Source organism: Lissotriton helveticus, chromosome 2_1 (assembly GCF_964261635.1).
Source record: "Lissotriton helveticus chromosome 2_1, aLisHel1.1, whole genome shotgun sequence".
NCBI lineage: Eukaryota > Metazoa > Chordata > Amphibia > Caudata > Salamandridae > Lissotriton > Lissotriton helveticus.
This window is the reverse complement of record NC_136059.1, coordinates 1059919285-1059940737: the sequence shown is the minus strand read 5'-3', so window position 1 is coordinate 1059940737 and position 21453 is coordinate 1059919285. Positions and strand designations below refer to the sequence as shown.

Here is a 21453-nt window from a genome sequence, read left to right as displayed (position 1 = left end):
GAGGCTCCACCGTCTGGACCCAAAACGTGCGATCTCATTCTATCTGGACCGCACTTGCCAGTTCCACGTGGATGACCATCTCTTTGTTGGTTACGTGGGCGCTAAGAAGGGACGGGCGGTGCACAAACGGACCATTTCTCGATGGATCGTTTTGTGCATAAAGGCTTGTTATTCACTGACTAAGAAGGAGCCTCCTGTGGGGCTGCGTGCCCATTCCACTTGGGCCACGGCGGCTACTGCTGCCCTGGGTCTGGGAGTCCCCTTGCAGGACAGCTACGTGGGCCTCACTGCACATGTTCGCTAGACACTACTGCCTGGACAGCCAAGTCCGAAGAGATGGCTTTTTCGGCCTTTCTGTTCTCCAGGACTATCTGGTGTGATCATTGGATCGCAGACCCACCACCGGGGTTGGTATTGCTGGGGTATCTATTCTAAGGTAAGGAATCTAACACTAACCTGTTTCTTTCAGATGCACAAGTTACTTCCCTTCGGTAACGATATATCTGTAAGAAACAGTAGTTAGTGTTTGATTCCTTACAGCCCCACCCATCCTCCTCGTTCTGCGAACCGATATCTAGGTTTAAGGTATTCCCTTTGAGGGCCCTAGTTTCATGGCATCAGTGTTGGTTTTTATCATGGCTCTGTGTTTCTGGTGCGGAAAAGCTGTGTATACGAACTGATGTCCGCGCGCGAGGGCGGTGTCTAAGTATTCCGACGACGTCATGCCGGTGCCGACGACGGACGCGGAGCCGCAGACGACATCTACTGACGCACAGGGGTACTGCTACGCAAAACTTTCCGGATCCAGTCTGACGCCAGGGGATATTCTAAGGTAAGGAATCTAACACGAACTACTGTTTCTTACAGATATATGAAGGTAAGTAACTTGTGCGACAGTGCTATACACAATACAACAATAATCAACATATTGTACTATGTGGACTGTTCTTGTTTGGAATCTCTGAGTATGTCAGATGATAATCAGATGGGAATTGGCTGACCAGCTGATGTGCCGTGTCCTTGGAAAATCTCCACTGTTACCCTTATATTGATTACTAGTTTATACATATGACTACCTCAATATACGTCACAAAATTGGAAGATTGGAGTGCACAGTGGTAGTTTTGTATAGCTCTGTGGATAGTTTACCCACCCACCCTGTTATTTCTGTTTTTCTGCAGGTAAACTTGATCTGAAGATACCGTGGAAAAACCTTTATACCCAGCCGGTTGAAGCTGTTCTAGACGGAGTATATTTGCTTATTGTTCCTGTCGCCAGTAAGTGACTAAGAAACAACCACATTATAGTTTTTCATGTTTGATGCTCTCAGACCACATCGAACCCGTGAGCTCATTTTGATTGTTATTTAGTATTTTCATAGCCCCAAAGCTGCCATTTGTAAGGCATCATTGTGCTTTTCTAAGGGCCCAGGGTGACTTCTCCGATACAATTCTGACGCTTCCATAACAGGCTAGAGTCTGACTGGACTTGGCATAAAACCGTAGAGGTGCACTGCATGGTTCTCTGAGGGAGGCTTTTTCATGCCCTCTTTCTGCACCCATGTTCTCTCCTCTCCTTTTCATGTTCAAGTACCTAACCACTGCTGCCCACCACCTGCAATATCTTTAGACGTTTCAGTGAAATAGTTAAGATCAACACGCACAACATTCTATCTAGTCAGTGTGACATACTGAAAGCCATTTTCTATGTTACAACGTGGGCTGAGGGCGACTGTGTGTATCTTTACCCTTAAAGAAACTTAAATCGTTTCAGTCTCTAATAAAAGGAGCATCAGGGACTACTTTGTAAGAGATGTGCATATGTACAAGAAAGTCGCTCAAGAAGAAATCAAGACTATACTGTTATCTTCACTAACCTCCCCATTTGATTAACAAGCAGTGGATATATATTTATCTCACAACCTTGGCATTTCTTTTCTGTCCCAGTATATTACTCCGGTGTAGACAAACTCTTGCACTTGTAATTTCACTTGCATGTGGGTCAAAAGTTGGAGATTTGCATCTCTTTTTTTTAAATGAAACCCTCAAGTGTGTGTGCTTGGGTGAAATTTAACTTTAATTACTCTTGCTACATGAAATTCCCGAAATTACACCACTTTGGGTAATTACACCATTGTTCACTGTAAAATTATAGCGTGGGAACAAGGGGAACAACCAGATTCAGAAACAGCTGGTGGTTACTGTACTTTAGTTTTTTTTGCTTTTTGTAGCACAAATTGCATTCTTTCGTCAAAAATATTAAAGCACAGACACGTTTCACATTAAAAGATAGTGCTAAATGACAGATTTACATTGTACATAATTACTCATCATTTTGTGTACTTTTACGAAAAGTTTGCATGATAACGCAAAAGCAAATTATGCAAATGTTCCCCTACTTGAGTACTTGTAATTATCTAGCTGTGGAAGGTGTTGCTTGACGCTCAGCAAAGGTAAACCTAAAGGGGGGTTATCTTGGGAGATAGTAGTGAGGATTGCATTTCACCAGTTTCCTTCTATCTCTCTGGACCTCCAATAAATATCTTTGGCAGTGAGGACTTGGGGTTCTTTGTGAATACAGTCCATGTGATCTCAATACTTTGTGTATTTTGCTGCTGACTGGTTAGGTCCTGTCCTCATAGTTTAAGAACGGCAAGAAGACCATTTGTGCAGCACTTCCTGGAGCTTTGAAGTCTTCTCCGATAGTGATTCCACTATGGCTAGAACTCTCCCGGGAACATTACGATAATCAGATTTATCTGGGTGTTCCTTTGTCAGGTTTTTCAGGTTTTAAAGTCTTTATTTCGATATCAAAATCATAAAAGACAATATTTAAAACACATTTCATTGTAATTACATTATTCCTTTAAAAATACACTAACGCCATTGTTTTAAAAAGTTATTAAACATACAGAAATACAAGACAAACCTGACCATAGCATATTAAAATTTATAGAACAGACGAAAAATACAGGAGACATACCTCGGACTATATACAATATTACAAAATTAGTTAGGGTTGATGTAAATGATCATTTACATAAGAATTAGGAGGCCCTATTAGTTTGTCTGCTTCTTGCCCTGATAACCCAAGCCCACCCTAGGAACTTGGCAACACTCACCACGAACTTCTCTGAGGTATTGGTTTTTAAAACCTGAATAGCCTCAGAGGACCTTCTACAAGGGAGATGCTGGAACAGAGGTTTTAGCCATTTTGTACGGGGCACAGAATAGAGCGAGCAAGCAAACAGGAAATGACCCTCAGTTTCTTTGTAGCTTGTACAGCAACTACAAAATTCAGTTGTTCCGTTAGCCCATTTTTTAGTAAAAGAGTTCAATGGCAATGATCCTACCCGAAACTGGTGGTAAAGCTTCTTGTCCAGCTGTTTGGTAATAATATCCCAGTAGATCTCACGGGAGGGATCCAGCTTATGAGTCAAGAACCTCCCCGTGAGACCTGCGGAGCTGGAGGCAGTAATTAATGATGAACGGGCCGAAGCCCAGTACAGTGCCTTAAAATCCTGTTTGGATGGGAAAGCATTAGTGCTCGGGGAGATCCACAGTTGTTCTAAACCCATTTCCCTCAAGATGGTTCTTACACTTTTTAGCCAGGGGATTCTCCCCGATCCTCCAATTGACCTGATTTCGGCCAGTTCCCTAGCAAAAAGGGTAAGGTCAGGGGATGTCCATATGCGCCTCCAAAAGGCCACCAATCTAAATCTAGCCATCTCGTTGATAGGGTTACATCCCATATCCAAACATAAGGGTATAGAAGGTGAAGATTGGGGTAACCCAATCAAGCCCCTTAGGAACATACACTGGGTTCTGAATAGGCTGGAGAGATCGGTATAACCCCAGAGGTCAGCACCATATAAAATTGCGGTGTTGATCTTAGTCTCATAGATTTTTAACGCTGGGGAGACCCGTTTGGTGATTGATCTCCTTTGCTCACTCAGAAGACAACCAGTGAGTCGAGCAAACTTAAGCTGTTGAGCGTCAACCTGATCTTTCCAACCCAGGCGGCGGTCCAGAGTGACCCCCAAATACGTCATGGTTTTGACTTGTTCCAGATTAACTCCACTCAGACTTACGGAGCTCCGGACAAAATGCCTCCTGTTGAGGACCATAAACTTAGTTTTGCCAACGTTTACCTTGAGGTCATTAATGGCACAGAACTCCTCAAAGCGGTCCAGCGCCCGCTGGAGTCCGCTACGTGTTTTCGAGAGGAGCAGAGTGTCATCAGCAAAGATAAGCATTGGAAACTTCAACCCTTCCAACAAAGGGGCGTCTGTTGGGGTGTCTGCAAAGAACTTGACCACTTGATCAATAAACAACAGGAAGAGTGTTGGGGCCAGGACGAAGCCCTGGCGGACACCACGGGTCACGGGAAAAGATTTAGATACTTGTCCCTGGCCTCCCCATCTCACCCTAGCATAATTATCCTCATGCATTTTAACTATCAGTTCAAGAAGTTCCCTTGGTAGGCCCAAGTCCCTCAGGACGCACCACAGTTTAACCCTCGGCACGAGATCGAAAGCAGACTTCAGATCAATAAAAGCGGCAAAGATGGTATCACCGCCGAGCAAAACCACCTTCCATTAGATCAGACAAAATCTGAACACCTGATCAATGGTGCTCGTTCCAGATCTGAAGCCTGCCTGCATGGGAGAAAGAATGTCCTCTAGTTCAATCCAACCTTGCACCCTGCTTAGAACCATGCGTGCAATAATTTTTTGGAAGGAGTCGATAAGGCTAATCGGGCGATAATTGCCCGGATTAGACCTATCGCCTTTTTTGTGGATAGGGAGTATCTCCGCGCCCTTCCACGACCTAGGGATTCTTGCCCCATTAGCTATGGCATTGGCGATCTTTGTTATGAAGGGCACCCAAAGAGTGGGGTTGGCTTTAAACAGGTCTACAGGGATTAAGTCCATACCAGGTGCTTTTCCCCGCTGGGACAAGCCAAGTGCTAACTCTACCTCGGTTTCTGTGAATATAAGTCTCTCTCCGCGAATGGGTTGCAATAGTACCTCATTCAAATTAAAAGGAGATTCGGATGTTTCCGCACGGAATTGGGCCGAATAGTGGCTCACCCAGGCTTCTGGGGAGACATGGTTTGTGGGGGTACGTGAGTCGGAATCCCTACCCCATTTCACTAAATTCCAGAACTTAAGCTGGTTATTTGAGGTAGAGGCATCCAAGAGATCAGACCAATGCATATCCTCCCACTCACGTTTGGCTTCCCATTGGGCTTTCTTGTATTGCACCCTTGCTGCCTTAACCGCACAAATATTACGGGACTTAACCTCTCTAACAAGATGGTTGTGGGCCTCCCTGCACTTTTTGTTATACCATTTCTGGCGAGTTGCATTCTGTTTAACAATACCCCTCTGACCTGGTAGGGAAAGAAGGAGTTTGAGCTCGTGAAAACAGCGCTCATAGAGGTCGATAACAGTATTTGCAGATCCGCCCCCCCCTGCAAGTCCTCACGCATAATGTCGCCTAACGAGTTAGAAACCACAATCTCAACACAATCCTGAATGGTCGCACCCCCCGCTAGCCTAGACCATTTTAACCTTCTGCGGTCATTGGTCAAGAAAACGTCCCCTGTCCGGGTTGTCTCGGGATCTTTTAATCTCTGCATCCCTGGAAGCATTAATTTAAGTGAAAGGGGGTTATGGTCGCTTTCTGGGCGAAGTACAACTTCCATATCCACCAGCTGCGGCCAAAATTCCAACTTCAGCAGGAAATAATCAATCCTGCTTTTCCTCAAACCATTATCAAAGGTATAGTTAGCACCCAGATCGGATTTTGACCGGCCATTTATAGCCCTGAACCCCCAGGTAAGGCACAGAGCCATCCAATTCAACGCGGCCTCAGTAGCTTTAACAGTTTTGTTTGCCAATAAATCTGGGATGTTCCAGGCTGCGTCTTCTGCAGAGCCCCAGCTGTCACCGGCTACATATAACGGCTCAAAGGTGCAGTTAAAATCTCCTGCTAGGAGGACAAAATCTTCTCTAGCCTGTCCTGCGAGAAGATGGTCCAATACGTCCAACACAGCAGGGCAACGGCCCCCTGGAAGCCCACGTGCGTATACATTAATAATATGCATGTCCCGGTGGCCCTCTTTGCTCAATTTAATTACCAGGAGGTCCGGATTATTTACAGATATCTCAGATGCATGATATCCAGATGACTGTTTCACCCAGATCAACAGACCCCCAGATGCACGCTCTTTGGCACCCTTTATGGCTGGTTTGAAAAAATTTACAAAACCTACTCTATGTACTGGATCAGGTGCCCAGGTTTCCTGCAGCAGAATGATATCAAAACTGTCCACAAAGTCCAACCAATCTTCTGATTTCAGGCTGCCCCTAACCCCTGCAACATTCCAAGACAGTATATTAAGTGTATCAAATGGGAGGACTACTGAAGAAATCAATCGTACTGGCACAACGGGGGACAGTACTATACCTCCCCTTGGCCCAGCTGTGTTGCATGAAACCACCCCTGGGGGACTCACCAAAGCTCTAGTTGGTATCACCTCCGATGAACCTGCCTCTTCGGCTCTGAACTCAATAGAGCCGAGTACAGGTTTCAGAACGGGTAGTGGGCCCTCCAAGGGTGTATCAGCAACAACGTGAGTTGCATGTAAATTAATAATGGGAAGCTTGGTTACATGTCTTAAAACATGGCCTGTTAGTTCAGTAGGGACAACATTTTCTACACAAACTTCTAAAGAGGTAGGGGCAGAAAACACAGGCAAACGGGTTGATTCAGGATAATTAGCTGGCGCATTGTCCCTCCGAAGTCAATCGACCTCGTCGAGGCAACCAAATCTATTTGAGGTGGGGACCCCTTCCCACCAACCATTTTGACCTTGCCAACCTTCCCTTCGTCCACCCCATGTAGTATTGTGGACTGTAGACCAATTCCCTCCTGGGTTTATGTGTGGTCGTGGGGGTAAAAGAAGGTGAGTGGCTTAACAGTAATACCAGAGTTATCGCCCCGTACTTTCCAAGAACATAGGTGGTGGGCTGTCTTTGGATCTGCAAAGGAAATAACAATGCAGTCACCCGGGATAGACTTGAATGACGGGCCTACCCAGGGAACCCTGCGAACCATTAAGATGTTACTTCTAAGATTGTTCGGTAGTTGTCTATTTACGTTAAGCCAATGAATAGCCTTGTTCTTTAACGAACAATGATCCTCTTGAGACCAAGGCTCCAAAGCAGGGACGCCTGCCAACACAACTACATAAGACCTGGCATCAGGTGGTAAATCAATATAGCCTCCTCGAAAATTAAATCTATTACCATCTCTAAATCCATTAGAGTAGGTGCGTGGATTTACGCTCTTGTTTATATGCTGGGCACTAGCCTGGTGGCTCATTTTAATGGGTGCTTTGTTTTGTAATGGGCCGGGGGTTGGGGCGATAGGGTGGGGGTTAGTGACCGATGGGTTGCGAACCTTTGTGCGAGGTTTTGGTACGGGTTTAGGGTTGAGCGGGGGTAAGGCCGATGTAAGTTCCGCTGGGGCCTGTGGGATGCTCTCAACACCCAATAGGGTAGTTGCCTCCATCTGCTTTAAGCCAAGACTAGCTAGAGTTACAATGGTCTTGTCCGTTTCTAGTAGATTATTCTCAATTCGTGAGAGTCGGAGTTCCAGGGGGGAAAGAAGCCTTTTCAAAGTATCCCATACAATTTTAAGGAACTCTTCATCACCCCCCTGTAGCTTACCAGACTCACCTAGCACTTCCTCAGGGGCTCCTTCTACTAAGATCGGGAGTGATTCCCCCATTGTTATGTCTGGGTCTGTGCTATCTATACTGGTACCAGTGACCGCACCAGTAGGGCAAGCTTTAGCCAGCGGGGCACTAGTACCTACTCTATTTAAGGCCAAGAGGCGGCGATTATTAAAGAAGCGTGCCCTCGCAATTTTGGCCTTTTTACGAGCATAAACTGATCTGGCAAGACGTTTTCTTATAAGTGCAGCATCCTTTTTGTTAACACTAGCTTGCTGCTTTGACGTATCTAATTGTTTGGAAATTCCTAGATTTAAACATTGGGTTTTTAACATCAAAGTCTGCGGGGGCTTAGGAGATGTCGGCAATGGAATTGGTTGGGGGTCTGGTGGAGGGGTTGATGGTGGGGGATGAACAACTGCCTGTACTATCAAGGGCCGTGGGCCAGACAGGCGTTCAGGGGTTTTGGCCGAGGCAATATTGCCTAAGGATGATTTTTTGGTAAATGCCATGTCCTGGGATAGTCTTCGCGCTGCCTCGAGCTCGAGTGACACTCTATGCTGCATTTTAGTGATTTCGTTGTCAATGGCTATATTGGTCTTGACGATGAAATCATCGAGTGTCCCGTTTGGTTTTAGCCCACCCTTTGCAGTTTTGCTACGGGTACCCCGTGAACACATGTTAGAATATATACTAACGCTCGCAGCCCCGCTGGTGCACACAGCTCTGACCGCAGGTACTACCGCTGCCTCCTCTGCCGCGGTCTGGTGGCAAGCGCCTCTCACTTGCAGGCACTGCGGCACCCGCGAAGCGGGTGCGGCGAGGTGCAGGTCCAGGAACAAAGAGAACAAAAGGCAAGTGCATTGGAAGTGCTTCCGTGCTTTCCGTGCGTGCACAATCCCGACAGGAGCTGTGGAGAAGGGTTTTTAAGGATCCGCAGGTGAGCGGTGGGCGTGCCAGCAGGGAGAGCGGACCGGAAGATGTCAGGAGGTCACGCAGGGACTCCTGGTCACTGGAGTCCCTGCTACGCTCGCAGCCCCGCTGGTGCTCACAGCCCTGACCGCAGGTACTACCGCTGCCTCCTCTGCCGCGGTCTGGTGGCAAGCGCCTCTCACTTGCAGGCGCTGCGGCGAGGTGCAGGTCCAGGAACAAAGAGAACAAAAGGCAAGTGCTTCGAAGTGCTTCCGTGCTTTCCGTGCGAGTTCCTTTGTCATTTCTTGGGCATCCGCAGGCTGTCCATCTATTAACGTTTCCCTCGGGAGTAAATGTCTCTAGTAGGCTTCTTCAGGCACTGCCATTGCTGGCTTTCTGGCGGCCTGTAAAGCTCTAATACAAATGGGGATACAATATGAGGTACTCTCATATATTCTTTTGAGGTTCCGGATATCTCCAGCTCACCCATCTCTCATCTAATTGTGCTACTAGTTGTACCTTGCTTTTTTGAAAAATGTAATAACCTCTCTGATTCCAAGGTCTGTACTCGGTTTTACGATTTGCTAGCTGTGCTCTTCCTCCTCTTTGCTGGACTTATCCACTGGGATTTGTGTTTTTGAAAAACATTTGTATTGATTTTAACATGCAAGATGAGCGACGGCATCACACACCTGTCACAGAACACAATTCCATATACAGTGAAACAACATAGCAGGGTCTCAAACATGCAGAGAAATATGACCGAATACCATTGGGCCACACTGCTAGACCCTCCCGCCTCATCCCTGGTGTGCCTCTATCGTGTCAGTGCTGCAGTGGAGTGTGTCTCCGAAAGAAGGTCAAGGCCTGTCTGGGCAAGGCTCAAGCACAATGTCCCGTGATCCCGCCCACTCCCTCCAAATTTTAAAGTGTTTTTGGGGGCACCCTCTTGCCGAGTATATTGGGTGCTCGAGCTCCATGCAGGGGTCAATACCCTTAGCTCATGTTTCCACCAGAGGGTCGGATGTGTCCTTTACAGGCCCTTGCAATATCCCGTTTGGCAACAATCAAACTCAACCAGAGCAAGGTCCTCTGATACCAAGTGCTGCCCAAGTCATCGGCGATGTGTAGGAGGAGTTTAGGGACCGTAAGAATGGGCCAGCCCAATACTCCAGCCGTCCCAGGACCCCATTCCACAAACGAGAGAGTGTAGGGCAGTGCCAGAATGTATGGGGTAGATCCCCCGCGGGTCATCACATCTCAAGCAGTTCCATGCGGCTATCAGGCCATTCGATGTAGACGTGTCCCAGTAAGATAGATCCAATGAAGCACCTTAAGCTGCATCAGTCTAAATTGGGATAAAAGTACCACTTTCCTGGTGGCCTCCAACGCTTCCCTCCAGACGTCATTATCCAACTGATCACACTCACCCTCCCATGCCCTCCTCACTGCCAACATTGGGTCAGGCAAATTACATAAGAGCATTTTGTAAATCTCGGACAGTTTGTGATCCTTCATGTCTGTGAGCAGAATGTTTGCTTCTAATGGCGAATACTCAGGGATACAGTCCTCCGACTGTAGGAGAAGCAACAGTGTGTGCTGAAGTTGTAGGTAACAGAAAAACTGTTCAGTGCAGCTCATACTTGCGCTGAAAGGTCTTCAGCATCCCCGTGAAAAGCATCCCCCAATGTGAAAATGCCTATGGTGTCCCAGGTAGAAAACCCCCATGTCCCGGGTGAGCCTGGACCTCGCATTTAGTGGAGTCCCCAACGTTAGCCCACCCACCCAACCTGTGGCCTTCAGTGCAACCATCCAAACCGCGAACACCTCCCTTGTGGCAGATGGAAGAGTCTGTGGCATGATTCCACCATACAAAAGATGCGGAAATTGCTGACAACCCATCCCCGACCCTGCATACGATGGATCATTCACCACTAGGAGATGCGCTGCACAGTAATACCAGAGCATGTCAGGGGTGGCTATTCCTTCCTCGTAGACCGTGCAGTAGCATAACCTTGGGCTATATAGGTGGACTCCCTCCCCAAATCAGCGTTCTGAAGTGGGCATTCAGTTTGGTGAAGACCCCATCCACCGGATAACAATGATTTTGTAGCTGGTAAAGGAGATGCAGCAGGGAGACATTTTGAAGATAGCAGAGCATCCCAGAAGGGACAGAGGAAGAGTGAACCAGAATTTAACATGCCTCGCATGTCCCTCCAAGTGGAGCACAAGGTTTCGTTCAAATGACCGCGCTGCATGATCAGTGATAAAGACCCCCCCCAAGTACTTGATCCCCTCTGAACACATTGGTATCCTCTCTGTCCACGGTATATCAACTGGGCAGAGAGTAATGGGATAAATCGAGTATTTATTTCTGTTCACATGGAGCCCGGAGCACGTCCCAAATATGCGCAAAATTTGAAGGGCTTTAATTCCCAATGACTCTGGGTCGCCTGCAAGCAAGACTTAGTCTGTGTATAGCAAAATTCTGTCATCCACACAAGAGGGCCAATGAAAGCCCTGAAACAGCCTATCTACACGCACTCAAGCTGCCAAGGGCGAACAGCATGGGTGATAAGGGGCATCCCTGGCCGGTGCCGCTTGTCACTGGGAACGGCTGAGGTCGCCCCTTCTAGATGCACCCTGGCTCTAAAGTTGGTGTAAAGTACACACATGTAACCAATAAACTTTGGTCCAAACCCTACACAAGGCAAAAGGGTAAAGAGGCATTCGCAGTCCATCAAGTCAAAAGCCGTCGTAAAATCAACTGAGATTTGGGATCTGTGGCCCTGACACGGCTTACTTAAGTCGATCGCAATATGTACTTGGTGTAAGTTGTGCCGAGTGGCCCGGTGTGGCATAAACCCTTATTGGTCCAGATGGTCCAGCTGATTGATAACCCCTGTTAGGCGGGTGCCTAACATCTTGGCCCAGATTTTCACCTCTGAGTTTAGTGATTTAAAAGTTTTATATAGCGCTAGCTTGACCCGTGGGTATCGGAGCGCTTTACATGCACACAGTAAATACATAGTGGGAAGGCGGTAAGGAAGCATAACCGAGATAAAAATACAACATCAAAAATAGGTAAACAGTGCAGGGGAGGGAGAGAAAACAAACGAAGGTGCCTAACACAGTCCGGTCACCAACTATCCTTGAATGTCAAGCGAGATCGGAGTCAACTCGGATATTGAAGTCTAGGTTCGTTGATGTTGGATGGGAAAGTATTTGTTGAGGAGATGGAGTTTCAGGTCCCTTGTGAAACAGGAGAAGGAGGGGTTGCATCTGAGGACTCTAGGGAGAGCGTTCCACATCCTGGAAGCGCTGCCAGAAAATAATCGGTACTGAGTGGTTTTCTTTTTCAGTTTCGGAGGGATAAGAAGGAGTGAGTTGGAGCTTCTCAGAGTTCTGGATTTTTCTGCTTTTACCAGTTTGTTGTGTAGGTAGTTGGGGAACGGAGCGTGAAGGGTTTTGTGTGTGATGCAGGCCAGTTTGTAAATACACCTCCCTTCCATGGGAAGCCAGTTGAGGGAGTTGAGAGCTGCTGTGATGTGTCCAAATCTTTTTATCCCAGATATCAGTCGAGCGGCCATGTTCAGCTCTGCCCTTAGCGGGGCTAGGTGAGCTTTTGGAGTCTTTGTTAGGATGGCTTTCCCGTAGTCCATTTTAGAGAGAACTGGGGATTGAATATTGTCTTGCTGTCATCATGGGGAAGAAAAGGTTTCAATTTCTTGAGGTGTTCTAGTGAGAAAAGCGCACTTTTTGCAGAGTTTTTGATGTGGGCCTCCATTGATAAGTTCTTGTCAAGGGTAATGCCTAGAAACTTAACTGAGTCAGATAGGGCGATGGGGCAATTTAGGGCATCCAGATTCTTGAGCCACTCTTGGATTGGATGGTGGTTACTTTTTGGAGAGAATAGAATTAATTCAGTTTTATCTGGGTTGAGCATTAAGTGGTTCGCATTGAACCAAGTTTGGATCTCGCTGAGAGTGACATTGAGGTGTCGGATGTCGCTGGGTGATTTGATTTTGTTATAGATTTGGGTGTCCTCTGCGTAAAGGTGGTAATTCACTCCTGCTTTTTTCAAGATGATTGTGAGGGGCTCCATGAAGAGATTGAAGGGGAGAGGATCAAGCCTTGCGGGACCCCAAGTGTGACTTTTGTTGTCTTCGAGAGACAGGAGTTGATTTTAATTTGTTGCAAGCGGTGCTGAAAGAAGGAGGTGAACCATTTTAGTACTGTGCCATTAATGCCTGACCGCTTCCTCAAGGTCTCCAGAAGAGCTGGATGAATTACTGTGTCGAATGCCGCAGATAGGTCAATAAGGATAAGTTGACAGGCTTCACCTTCATCTAAAGCCCTGTGAATATCGTCAGAGATGTTAAGCATAGCTGTTTCAGTGCTACAGCCTTTCCTGAATCTGTTTGAAAGATGTCGAGGAGGTTAAACTCATCAATGTGTTTGTTGAGTTGGTGGAGAACGCATTTCTCCAATGCTTTTGCATGGAACAGGAGGTTGGAGATAGGTCTGAGGTTGTTGAGATCGTTAGGGTCGGTCATTGGTTTCTTGAATATGGGTGTGATTTGTCCTAGTTAAAGGGAGTCTGGGACACAGCTTGAAATGAGAGAGGAGTTGATGATTTTTTTTCCAGAAAGGGGTAATGGTGTGTTGAGTTCTTTTATAATTGTGAATGGGAGGGGGTCCATAGTGTGGGAAGAAGGTTTTAGGCTTGCAATTATACTGAAGACCTCGTTTTCTGACATTAGCTCGAAGTCGGACCAATGCGCATTGTTTTTTAGCTGAAGCAGACCTGATTGTCCTTGGTAAGAACTGTTTCTGATTGGTCAAGGGTGATTAAAGGGGGACAGGTTAAGAGGGAAGGAGGATTTGAGGTTTGGAAGAAGGCCTAAAATCCTTACAATATATTTCTTCCACGCCTCGTTTTGGTAGCACAAAAATTTCTGCGGATCTAAGATTCACAGGCAATTTACTGTGCTCCATATCCACTGGGATTTTAATGAGACCTAAGATAACTGATACTGGATGCCCTGTCACTTAGGTGATGAGAGAGAAAAATTGTGTTTACGATGAGATGGTGTGGATTAAATTTAGTTTTCAGTTATGTAAATGAATAGAAAACAAACAGTTTGGAAAGTAGCCGGTATCACAAGCGGTAGCAGTGCAAGAAATTTGCAGCACCAAAATTTGTCACACTAGACCACACTAGACCTACTGCTAGGCAGCTAGGTGTATTATAGCTTACCAAGCCCTCTCAATAGTAACTTCTTACATCTTACTTGAATCTGATAAGTCCTCATCCAAAGACCCACTAAGCCTGTTCAGGCGCAAGAGTAACTTTCGATGGTGCTACAAACCATCTCCCCAGGATCTTCAGTTGGATTGGTAGCAGCAACTAGCAGAAAGTCAGGTGGAACAAATTCGGTTGTGCGGTTCAGTATGGCAGTCCTAACAGACTATGTTTGTAGCACCAAGAGCTAATACTTAGTGTCCCCCATTTGCAATCCCTTGGAATGGTCCCGATGGACCTAAATAAACTTCGCAAAATAAATTTATCTTTGTATTGCACAAGTAATCCGGATTTATTGATCCTTATATCATCATCCTGATGCTTCTCATAGATGAATATACATGTTCAAACATATTTCCATTTCCGCATATAGTTGAACTATCCCTTCTTTAATCCCAATGCATTTCGAGTCGTGAGACTCTTCATCAGGGGATAGTAATCCTACAAATGTAATAAGCAAAAATCAAGATCAAGGCAAAGAGCCTTTAAGCCAGAAACAGCATAAACAAAATAAGCATGTTATCAAAAATGCATTCAGAAAGACATACATGCAATTCTTACAAGTTAAATAATACGAGAGACCAGCGTGTACTCAGTGATGTAAAGTGTCTGAAGTTACATGTTGCTGTTGTGCAAGTGGTAAACGATTGTTACATCATGCCGGCGAAAAGGTAAAGTTAGGATTTGAAGAAAGGTGAAGGATACATAGTGCGAATATACTAGAGAGGTAACAATCCGCTCGATAAAAAATACATTGGTGAGTAATTGGGTGCGCAACCGTCATGCTGTGAAAGAAAATCCATGTGTCTGAATGTCGAAAAGGCTTCCAGAGGTCTTGCCTCCGATTAATGTGGAAGCGGAAAGCGTTCAGGTTAAGCAGTGTAACGCTTTCAGAAAAAAAGACGCATTTAGATAAGAAACACTGAAAACAGTAGAAGGCATGAGGCTCGAAGATAAAAACGAGTGCCAAGCGAACGCGTACCTGTAGTATTGACAGCGTATTCTCAAAGTCATACAGAGTAACGGAAGTTATCCATGGTGTGGGACACCATAACTCGCGGGTTAAGTGCGCGTTCAGGGTTAGTAAAGAGTGAAGACGGACTGACAATCGTCAAGTCATTTTTTAGGAAATCAACAAAGGGCTGCAAGGTAAACGAAAGGCAGTGTGTTTTTTCCGCCATATTAGAGTGGTGTTAATGCGTGAAGATATAAGATACGGGAAGAAAACCCCCATGAATTTAATGAATGAACAATAATCGTGTAACATCAAATGTAAAGATAGCGTGTAACGAGCGCGTTCAAAGAGGATAGACCAGCGTTACTACAAAAATAGACGGAAGACTGCTGGTGAAAATTTTACTCGCCGTGTTAAAGGATGTAAATCTGAATAAAAGAAAAAGTGTGAATACCTAATCGAAATGTGGTATGTGCATGTAAACAACAGGTGAATGTGTGTAACAACAGCTAAACATAAGTCAACTACCGTTGGCAGTACCCAGATCCATAGATTACAAAAAGCAACCGTATTCCAAACGGTCATGTAGACCTTTGGGCTGACAACAATCAAGTGTTTTTATCCAAAATAATTCCTTCTGTAGCGGTCTTTTTTTGTTATCCAACCCTTCCATTATGTTCATGACTTCCAATACCAGAAAACGTAATTGACTAATATTATGTCTCTCATTGTTGAAATGTACCGCGATGGGTGATTTATCAGATTTGGTTCTGATATTACTCTTATGTTCAGTTATTCGTACTTTGATTTTTCGTTCAGTTTTTCCTACGTAAGAAAGATGGCAGGGACATTTGAGTAAATATATAACATTTTTCAAATCGCAGGTAGCAGTGGTCTGTAGGTGGATGGGTATACCTTTTGTAGGATGTGGAATGCTTGTTCCTTTGATAATGTTATTACAATGTCCGCAATTTAGACAGGGAAGCGTGCCTCTGTAATTCTGTTGGTTAATGTTGGTTGGTCTCGATAGTAATTCTTTAAAAAAATTTGAACGTTGATACGCAAATAGTGGCTGGGATTTGAAAATACCATTGAAGTAATTTTCGTTTTGAACCATAGGCCAGTATTTGAGCATAACTTTTTTGATCTGTATACTTTTGGTAGAGTATTTAGACACAAATACTGGTCTGTCGAATTTATCTGTTCTTTTGCAACCTTTCAACAAACTAGTACGATCAATGTTCTCCACTCTCTCATTTGCCTTTTTTTTTTTTTTTTTTTAAAACAGTTTTTATTGCAGAATCATGGACAAACACCAGGAAAGAACAACCATCATCCCCACCTTAATACATGGCACCATACAGTCTCAGGATTATACACAGCCCATCAGCCCACATCCCGGAGGCTGGGCGGCGTCAGTTCAAAGTCCAATAATAGTGCTCTTTATGCGTAACAGAGGGGTGTCCGGTCGACAACATAATAGTGCATCTGCTTTTTGTGTCCCCTCAACAAGGTCCCCCCACCCCCTGGACCCCCCCTGGAAGAGCCGTGCCAACTATGCGGGTGACCCCTGTAACCACTGGGTCTGCAGGCCAAGATTCCGCTAACACACTGTGTTGTTGATTCGCAATGTCCCCCCCCCAACGCCACAGGCGCCCCCAGCCCTACCAGGGTGGTCAAAAAAACTCCCGCAATTCCCCCCCTCCCCTCTAACTGCTGCTGATGCGGGTTGTGATTATTGATAACAAACAGAATGGAGTGCCCTCAATAGTGTTCAAGTGTGCGCGCCTCTGGTCTCATGGAATCCCCGTCTCAGACAGTCTCTCCTCCTCATCCCCTGCCAAATAATCACACAAAGCCTGCACAATCGTCACCCAAGCTCTAGCCATCTCCAGGCTCCTCTCGTTCCCTAGTCTGGTGGCCTGCCGCATCCTCAGTACGCTCTCGCATCTTGACCATTTCAAGAGCTCATTCGTCCACCTCCCCACCGCCGGGCCTTCCTTGGTTTTCCAGCGCCACGTAACCTCCCTCTGTGCCAGCATGAGCCCCAAATCAATGAATTTGCTTGTGACTTTCGTCTTCACTGTGTGAGGAAACCAGAGTAACAGGCATGCAGCCATGTCAAACTCCACCTCCCTATCCGTTATCGCGTTCAGAAGGGCGCCCACCTCAGGCCAATACGTACCCAGCTTTGGGCAGTCCCACATCATATGATCCAATTCAACTCTTGGTGCCATGCACCTCGGGCATACCGCGTCCTGCACGTGAAAGTGCCGGCTTAGCTTCCCCGGAGTCAGGTAGGCTCTGTGCAAAAGGAAAAAATGAACCTGCTGGAACCTAGCATTCCTACTACCTTTCCACGTTCGTGCAATGATGCGGCCCCAATCAGCGTCCGGGATGGGCTTGCCTATACTGTCCTCCCATCTGGCCTTCAGTGCCGTAAGCGGTTCTAGCCCTTCGGCCAGCATCCGCGAGTGGAGGCAGGTCACCGCCTTGATCGTACCTGCGGCCATCACCACATATTGGCAGGCCATGGTCGTATCCGGTTCCGTCAGTCCTACCCTCCAGTGTTTTTGCATCGCTGCAGAGACCGCCGCATGTAGTAAATAGCTCCCATCCGGGAGGCCAAACTGTTCCTGCAACACCGCAAAAGGGGCCATTACACCCTCCACAAACAGATCACCTATGACATGTAGGCCCAACTCCTCCCATTCCGACAGTGGCGACCAGTCTCCCCCGCGTGTTAGCGCAGTCAGCATCCCAATAGGAATCTCCGGGGCATAGGGTCGCGTCGCCCGTGCCCGTTTCAGGCTCCTATTCCAGCACAACCTGAGGGTTTTTTCCTCTAAGGTGAGCTCGTGTAATGCCAGTCTTTGCTGCATGACGATAAAGGAGAGGACATGTCTCTGGATACCCGTCCCGCGGGTCCGATCCGGGCCCCTAAACTCCCTAGCGATATTCTGAGTCAGAACCTGGAGCTGGGCTGCTAAGTAGTATAGTTCGAAATCCGGTACTGCCATCCCGCCCTCGAGTTTGGGTCTAGTCATGGTATGCAGCGCCACCCTACGCCTGCCACGCCCCCAGATGAACTCAATAATCATCGACCTCAGGTCCCGAAAGACCCCCTGAGGGATCCAGATTGGTAATGTTCTGAAGAAATACAGTAGTCGAGGGAGAGCCACCATTTTTAACAATGCCACTCTACCCTGCACCGACAGAGGGAGAGACGCCCAGAAGGACATGCAGCCACGCAACCCCCTGATACACCGTCCTATATTGCCTTCTAAGAGACTCGTCACGTTGTGATAGATCCTGACACCCAGGTACGTAAAGCATCTATCTGCCCAGATTACTTCCACCGCAAGAAGAGGGCGCTGGGCGTCCGTCCGCAGCGGGAAGACACAGGTCTTAGCCCAGTTTACCTTTAGTCCCGATAAACCGCCAAAGGAGGAGAGCAGCCCCATAGCCCCGTCCAGTGCCTCTCCCGCATCCTCCAGATACAACAATAGGTCGTCCGCATACAACGAGATGTAATGGGTGGTCCCTCCATGGCGGATTCCGTTAAAGGAATCCCCCAACCTGGCCTTTGCGGCCAGTGGTTCCATCGCGAGAGCGAACAGAAGGGGGGAAAGTGAGCACCCCTGCCTGGTCCCTCTGCGTACCGGATAAGCGGGGGATATGAGTGATCCCAATCGCACCCTAGCGGTGGCGGAAGAATAAAGGGTTTTTGTCCACCGTCCAAACCCCTCACCCAGTCCGAACTTCTCTAGTACCCCATCCAGGTAACACCATTCAAGGCTATCAAAAGCCTTCTCAATGTCCACCGATAAGACCGCTGATGCACATTCCGAGCTCAGGGCACCTTGCAGTATACGGATCAGTCTGCGGGTGTTAGAGGCTGTGTTTCTAGTAGGAATGAATCCCGCTTGGTCCTCGTGCACCAGCATGGTCATGTACGGTTGCAGTCTGGTGGCCAATATACGGCTCAAGATCTTGTAGTCCACCGTCAGCATAGAGAGGGGCCTGTACGACGTCACCTCCAATGCGTCCCTACCGGGCTTCAGGAGCGACACCACCAGTGCCTCCCTCATGGAGACGGGGAGGCACCCCAGAGTCGCTGCCTCCGTGTACACTGCCAATAATCTGGGCGCCAATATCTCAACATACTTCGCGTAAAACTCAATCGGCAGGCCATCTACCCCAGGCGTCTTATTCCTGGCCATCTGCTTAATAGCCCCTCGGATCTCCATCAAGGAGATCGGGCCGCCCAAGTCCTTCGCCGTCTCCTCATCTAGCACCGGGAGCTGCACCTCGCTTAAGTAGTTTCTTATGTCAGAGGGTCCCGCCTCCGACTGAGTACTATAGAGGCCCGTATAATACTCCTGAAACCGCTGCAATATAGCCGTAGGGGAATGGACTACCTCCTCCGTATCGGTTCTAATGCTCAAAATCGTACTATTTCTCGGGTCCCGACTAGCAAGTTTCGCTAGCAGTGTGCCCACCTTATCCCTCTCCGCATGAACCTTTGTGAGGTACAACCTATAGTCATAGCATCGCAATCTCTCCGTTTCTCTCGCCACCACCTCTTTCGCTTCCAACAGTCGACCCTGCAGATCCGGCCGCTCAGGTCTAGACCGCTCAATCTCCCTCAGTGCACATTCCGCCTTCTCCAGATCTGCCAGAACCGTCGTCCGTACATTCGAGAAGCTGCCCATGCATACCCCTCTCACCACCACTTTCATTGCGTCCCATTCAATCGACCTCGTGTCGGCCGAGCCCTCATTCTCTCCGAAATAAAGCTCCATGTCCCGACCGACCTTGTCCCCAAACACCAAGTCTTCCAGAGTATCTGGCCGTAGCCTCCATGTCGGGATCGCAGACCTCGCCCGTTGCCATCTTACCGCCATCAGCAAGGGATTGTGATCCGAGATGGTTCTAGCAAGGTATTCAGTGTGTGTCACCATGGCTGCTATGGGGGCACTACACAGTATGGAATCTATTCTGACATGCAGAGCGTGCAGCGCCGAGTGGAAGGAGTAATCCCTAACAGTAGGATGTTGTGTTCTCCACACATCCAGCAAACTCCACCCATCCTGCCATTCCCGTCTGCGTTCTGATAACTTGCGCACCGGGGAGTCGGCCAGTGGCGGGTGCGATCTATCCCATGCCACATCGGTGATAGAGTTAAAGTCCCCTCCCAGTATAATGGGGCCCACCAGAAAGTGGGCCAGTGACCCCGTAAGGACGTCAAAAAATCGGGCCTGATCAACATTGGGAGCATATAGACTACACAATACCACCTCACAGCCATATAACCTCCCCTCCACCGCCACAAACCGACCCCCAGGATCCACCAATTGATTCGTGAGTTGGAAGGGGATCCCCGCCCTAATCCATATCAGTACCCCCCTTGCGAACGCTGAATAGGAGGTACCATACACCTGGCCTCGCCACCTTTTTTGTAATGCATCACATTCTTGTTTGGTGAAATGAGTCTCCTGAAACATAGCAATTTGAACTCCCCTCCTCACCAGATAGGCATGAACTTTGTACCTCTTTGACATAGTCCTGAGTCCACGAACATTCCATGTGAGGCACTTCAGATCAGGTAACGACCCCATCTCTGATGTCCCTCCTCCCCCTCAGCAGCTTCAACGTACCCCCCACATCACTGCAGCGATACCCTCCCCCTAAAACACCCCAACAAACTTCCCCAACCCTACTCCCCAGGACAGGACCTAATAGCACTGCTTTAGCCCCCATCCAAACCTGTAACATCACACAGTCTACTATCCCGTGGCAGTCACCACAAGAGGCCTTAAGGGCAGTAGGGGGTGCTCCAGTACCGACCCGGAGCAGGTCAACCCTCACCCCAATCCCGTGATCCTATAGAAAAGTGTCAACAGAGTACCTGCCAAATGCCAGCCATCAGCATACGCGTGCCCTAGTAGAGGGCCAGCTCCATGTCCAGAGTTTATTCATTGAACAGTCCATCCGCCGTCTGTGGTGTGACCGTCGGCCCCGCAGAGCTGTCAGCTTCAGAAAGTTCTCCACCCGATTTCCGTCCTCCGCTCTCCGATTCCGAGTCCTCCACCACCTCTCCACGCTGCGACCCCGTGATAGTCGCCGTCGCAGCCAGTGCACCCTTCCTTTCCGCTGCCAGCAGTTCCTCTCTCATCGCCCTCTTGAGCCTATCGCGTTTGCGGATCCGCTGAGATTTTCGGATCTGAACTGGTCCCTTTTTCACCTTCCCTCCTTTGTGCTGACGATCAGTTCCTGCTCTGTACAGTTCTAGCCATGACCAAGCCTCATCAGGGGTTTGGAAAAAATGGGTGGTGTCGTCTAGGATCACTCTCAGTCTAGCTGGAAAGAGTAGTGAGTATTGTAGACCCTCCTCTCTCAGTTCCTTCTTGACCGCTAGGAACGTCGCTCTGCTCCGTTGAACTTCCTGCGTATCGTCCGGGAAGATCGTGACCGAACTATTGTCCACTTGGAAGGGGCCCGCTGCTCTCGCTTTCTGTATCAATAAGTCTCGGTC

At 47.7% G+C, this 21453-nt stretch overlaps 1 protein-coding gene across 2 annotated transcripts in view; it reads left to right on the top strand.

The window, feature by feature from the left end:
* VPS13A (vacuolar protein sorting 13 homolog A) overlaps positions 1-21453 on the top strand; it is a 2196319-nt gene that overhangs the window by 164004 nt on the left and 2010862 nt on the right. For both annotated transcript variants that reach the window (XM_078675860.1, XM_078675861.1), the window contains exon 4: positions 1182-1277. In XM_078675860.1, coding sequence (XP_078531986.1) covers positions 1182-1277 — 96 coding nt within the window. The remainder of the gene's footprint in view (positions 1-1181; positions 1278-21453) is intronic.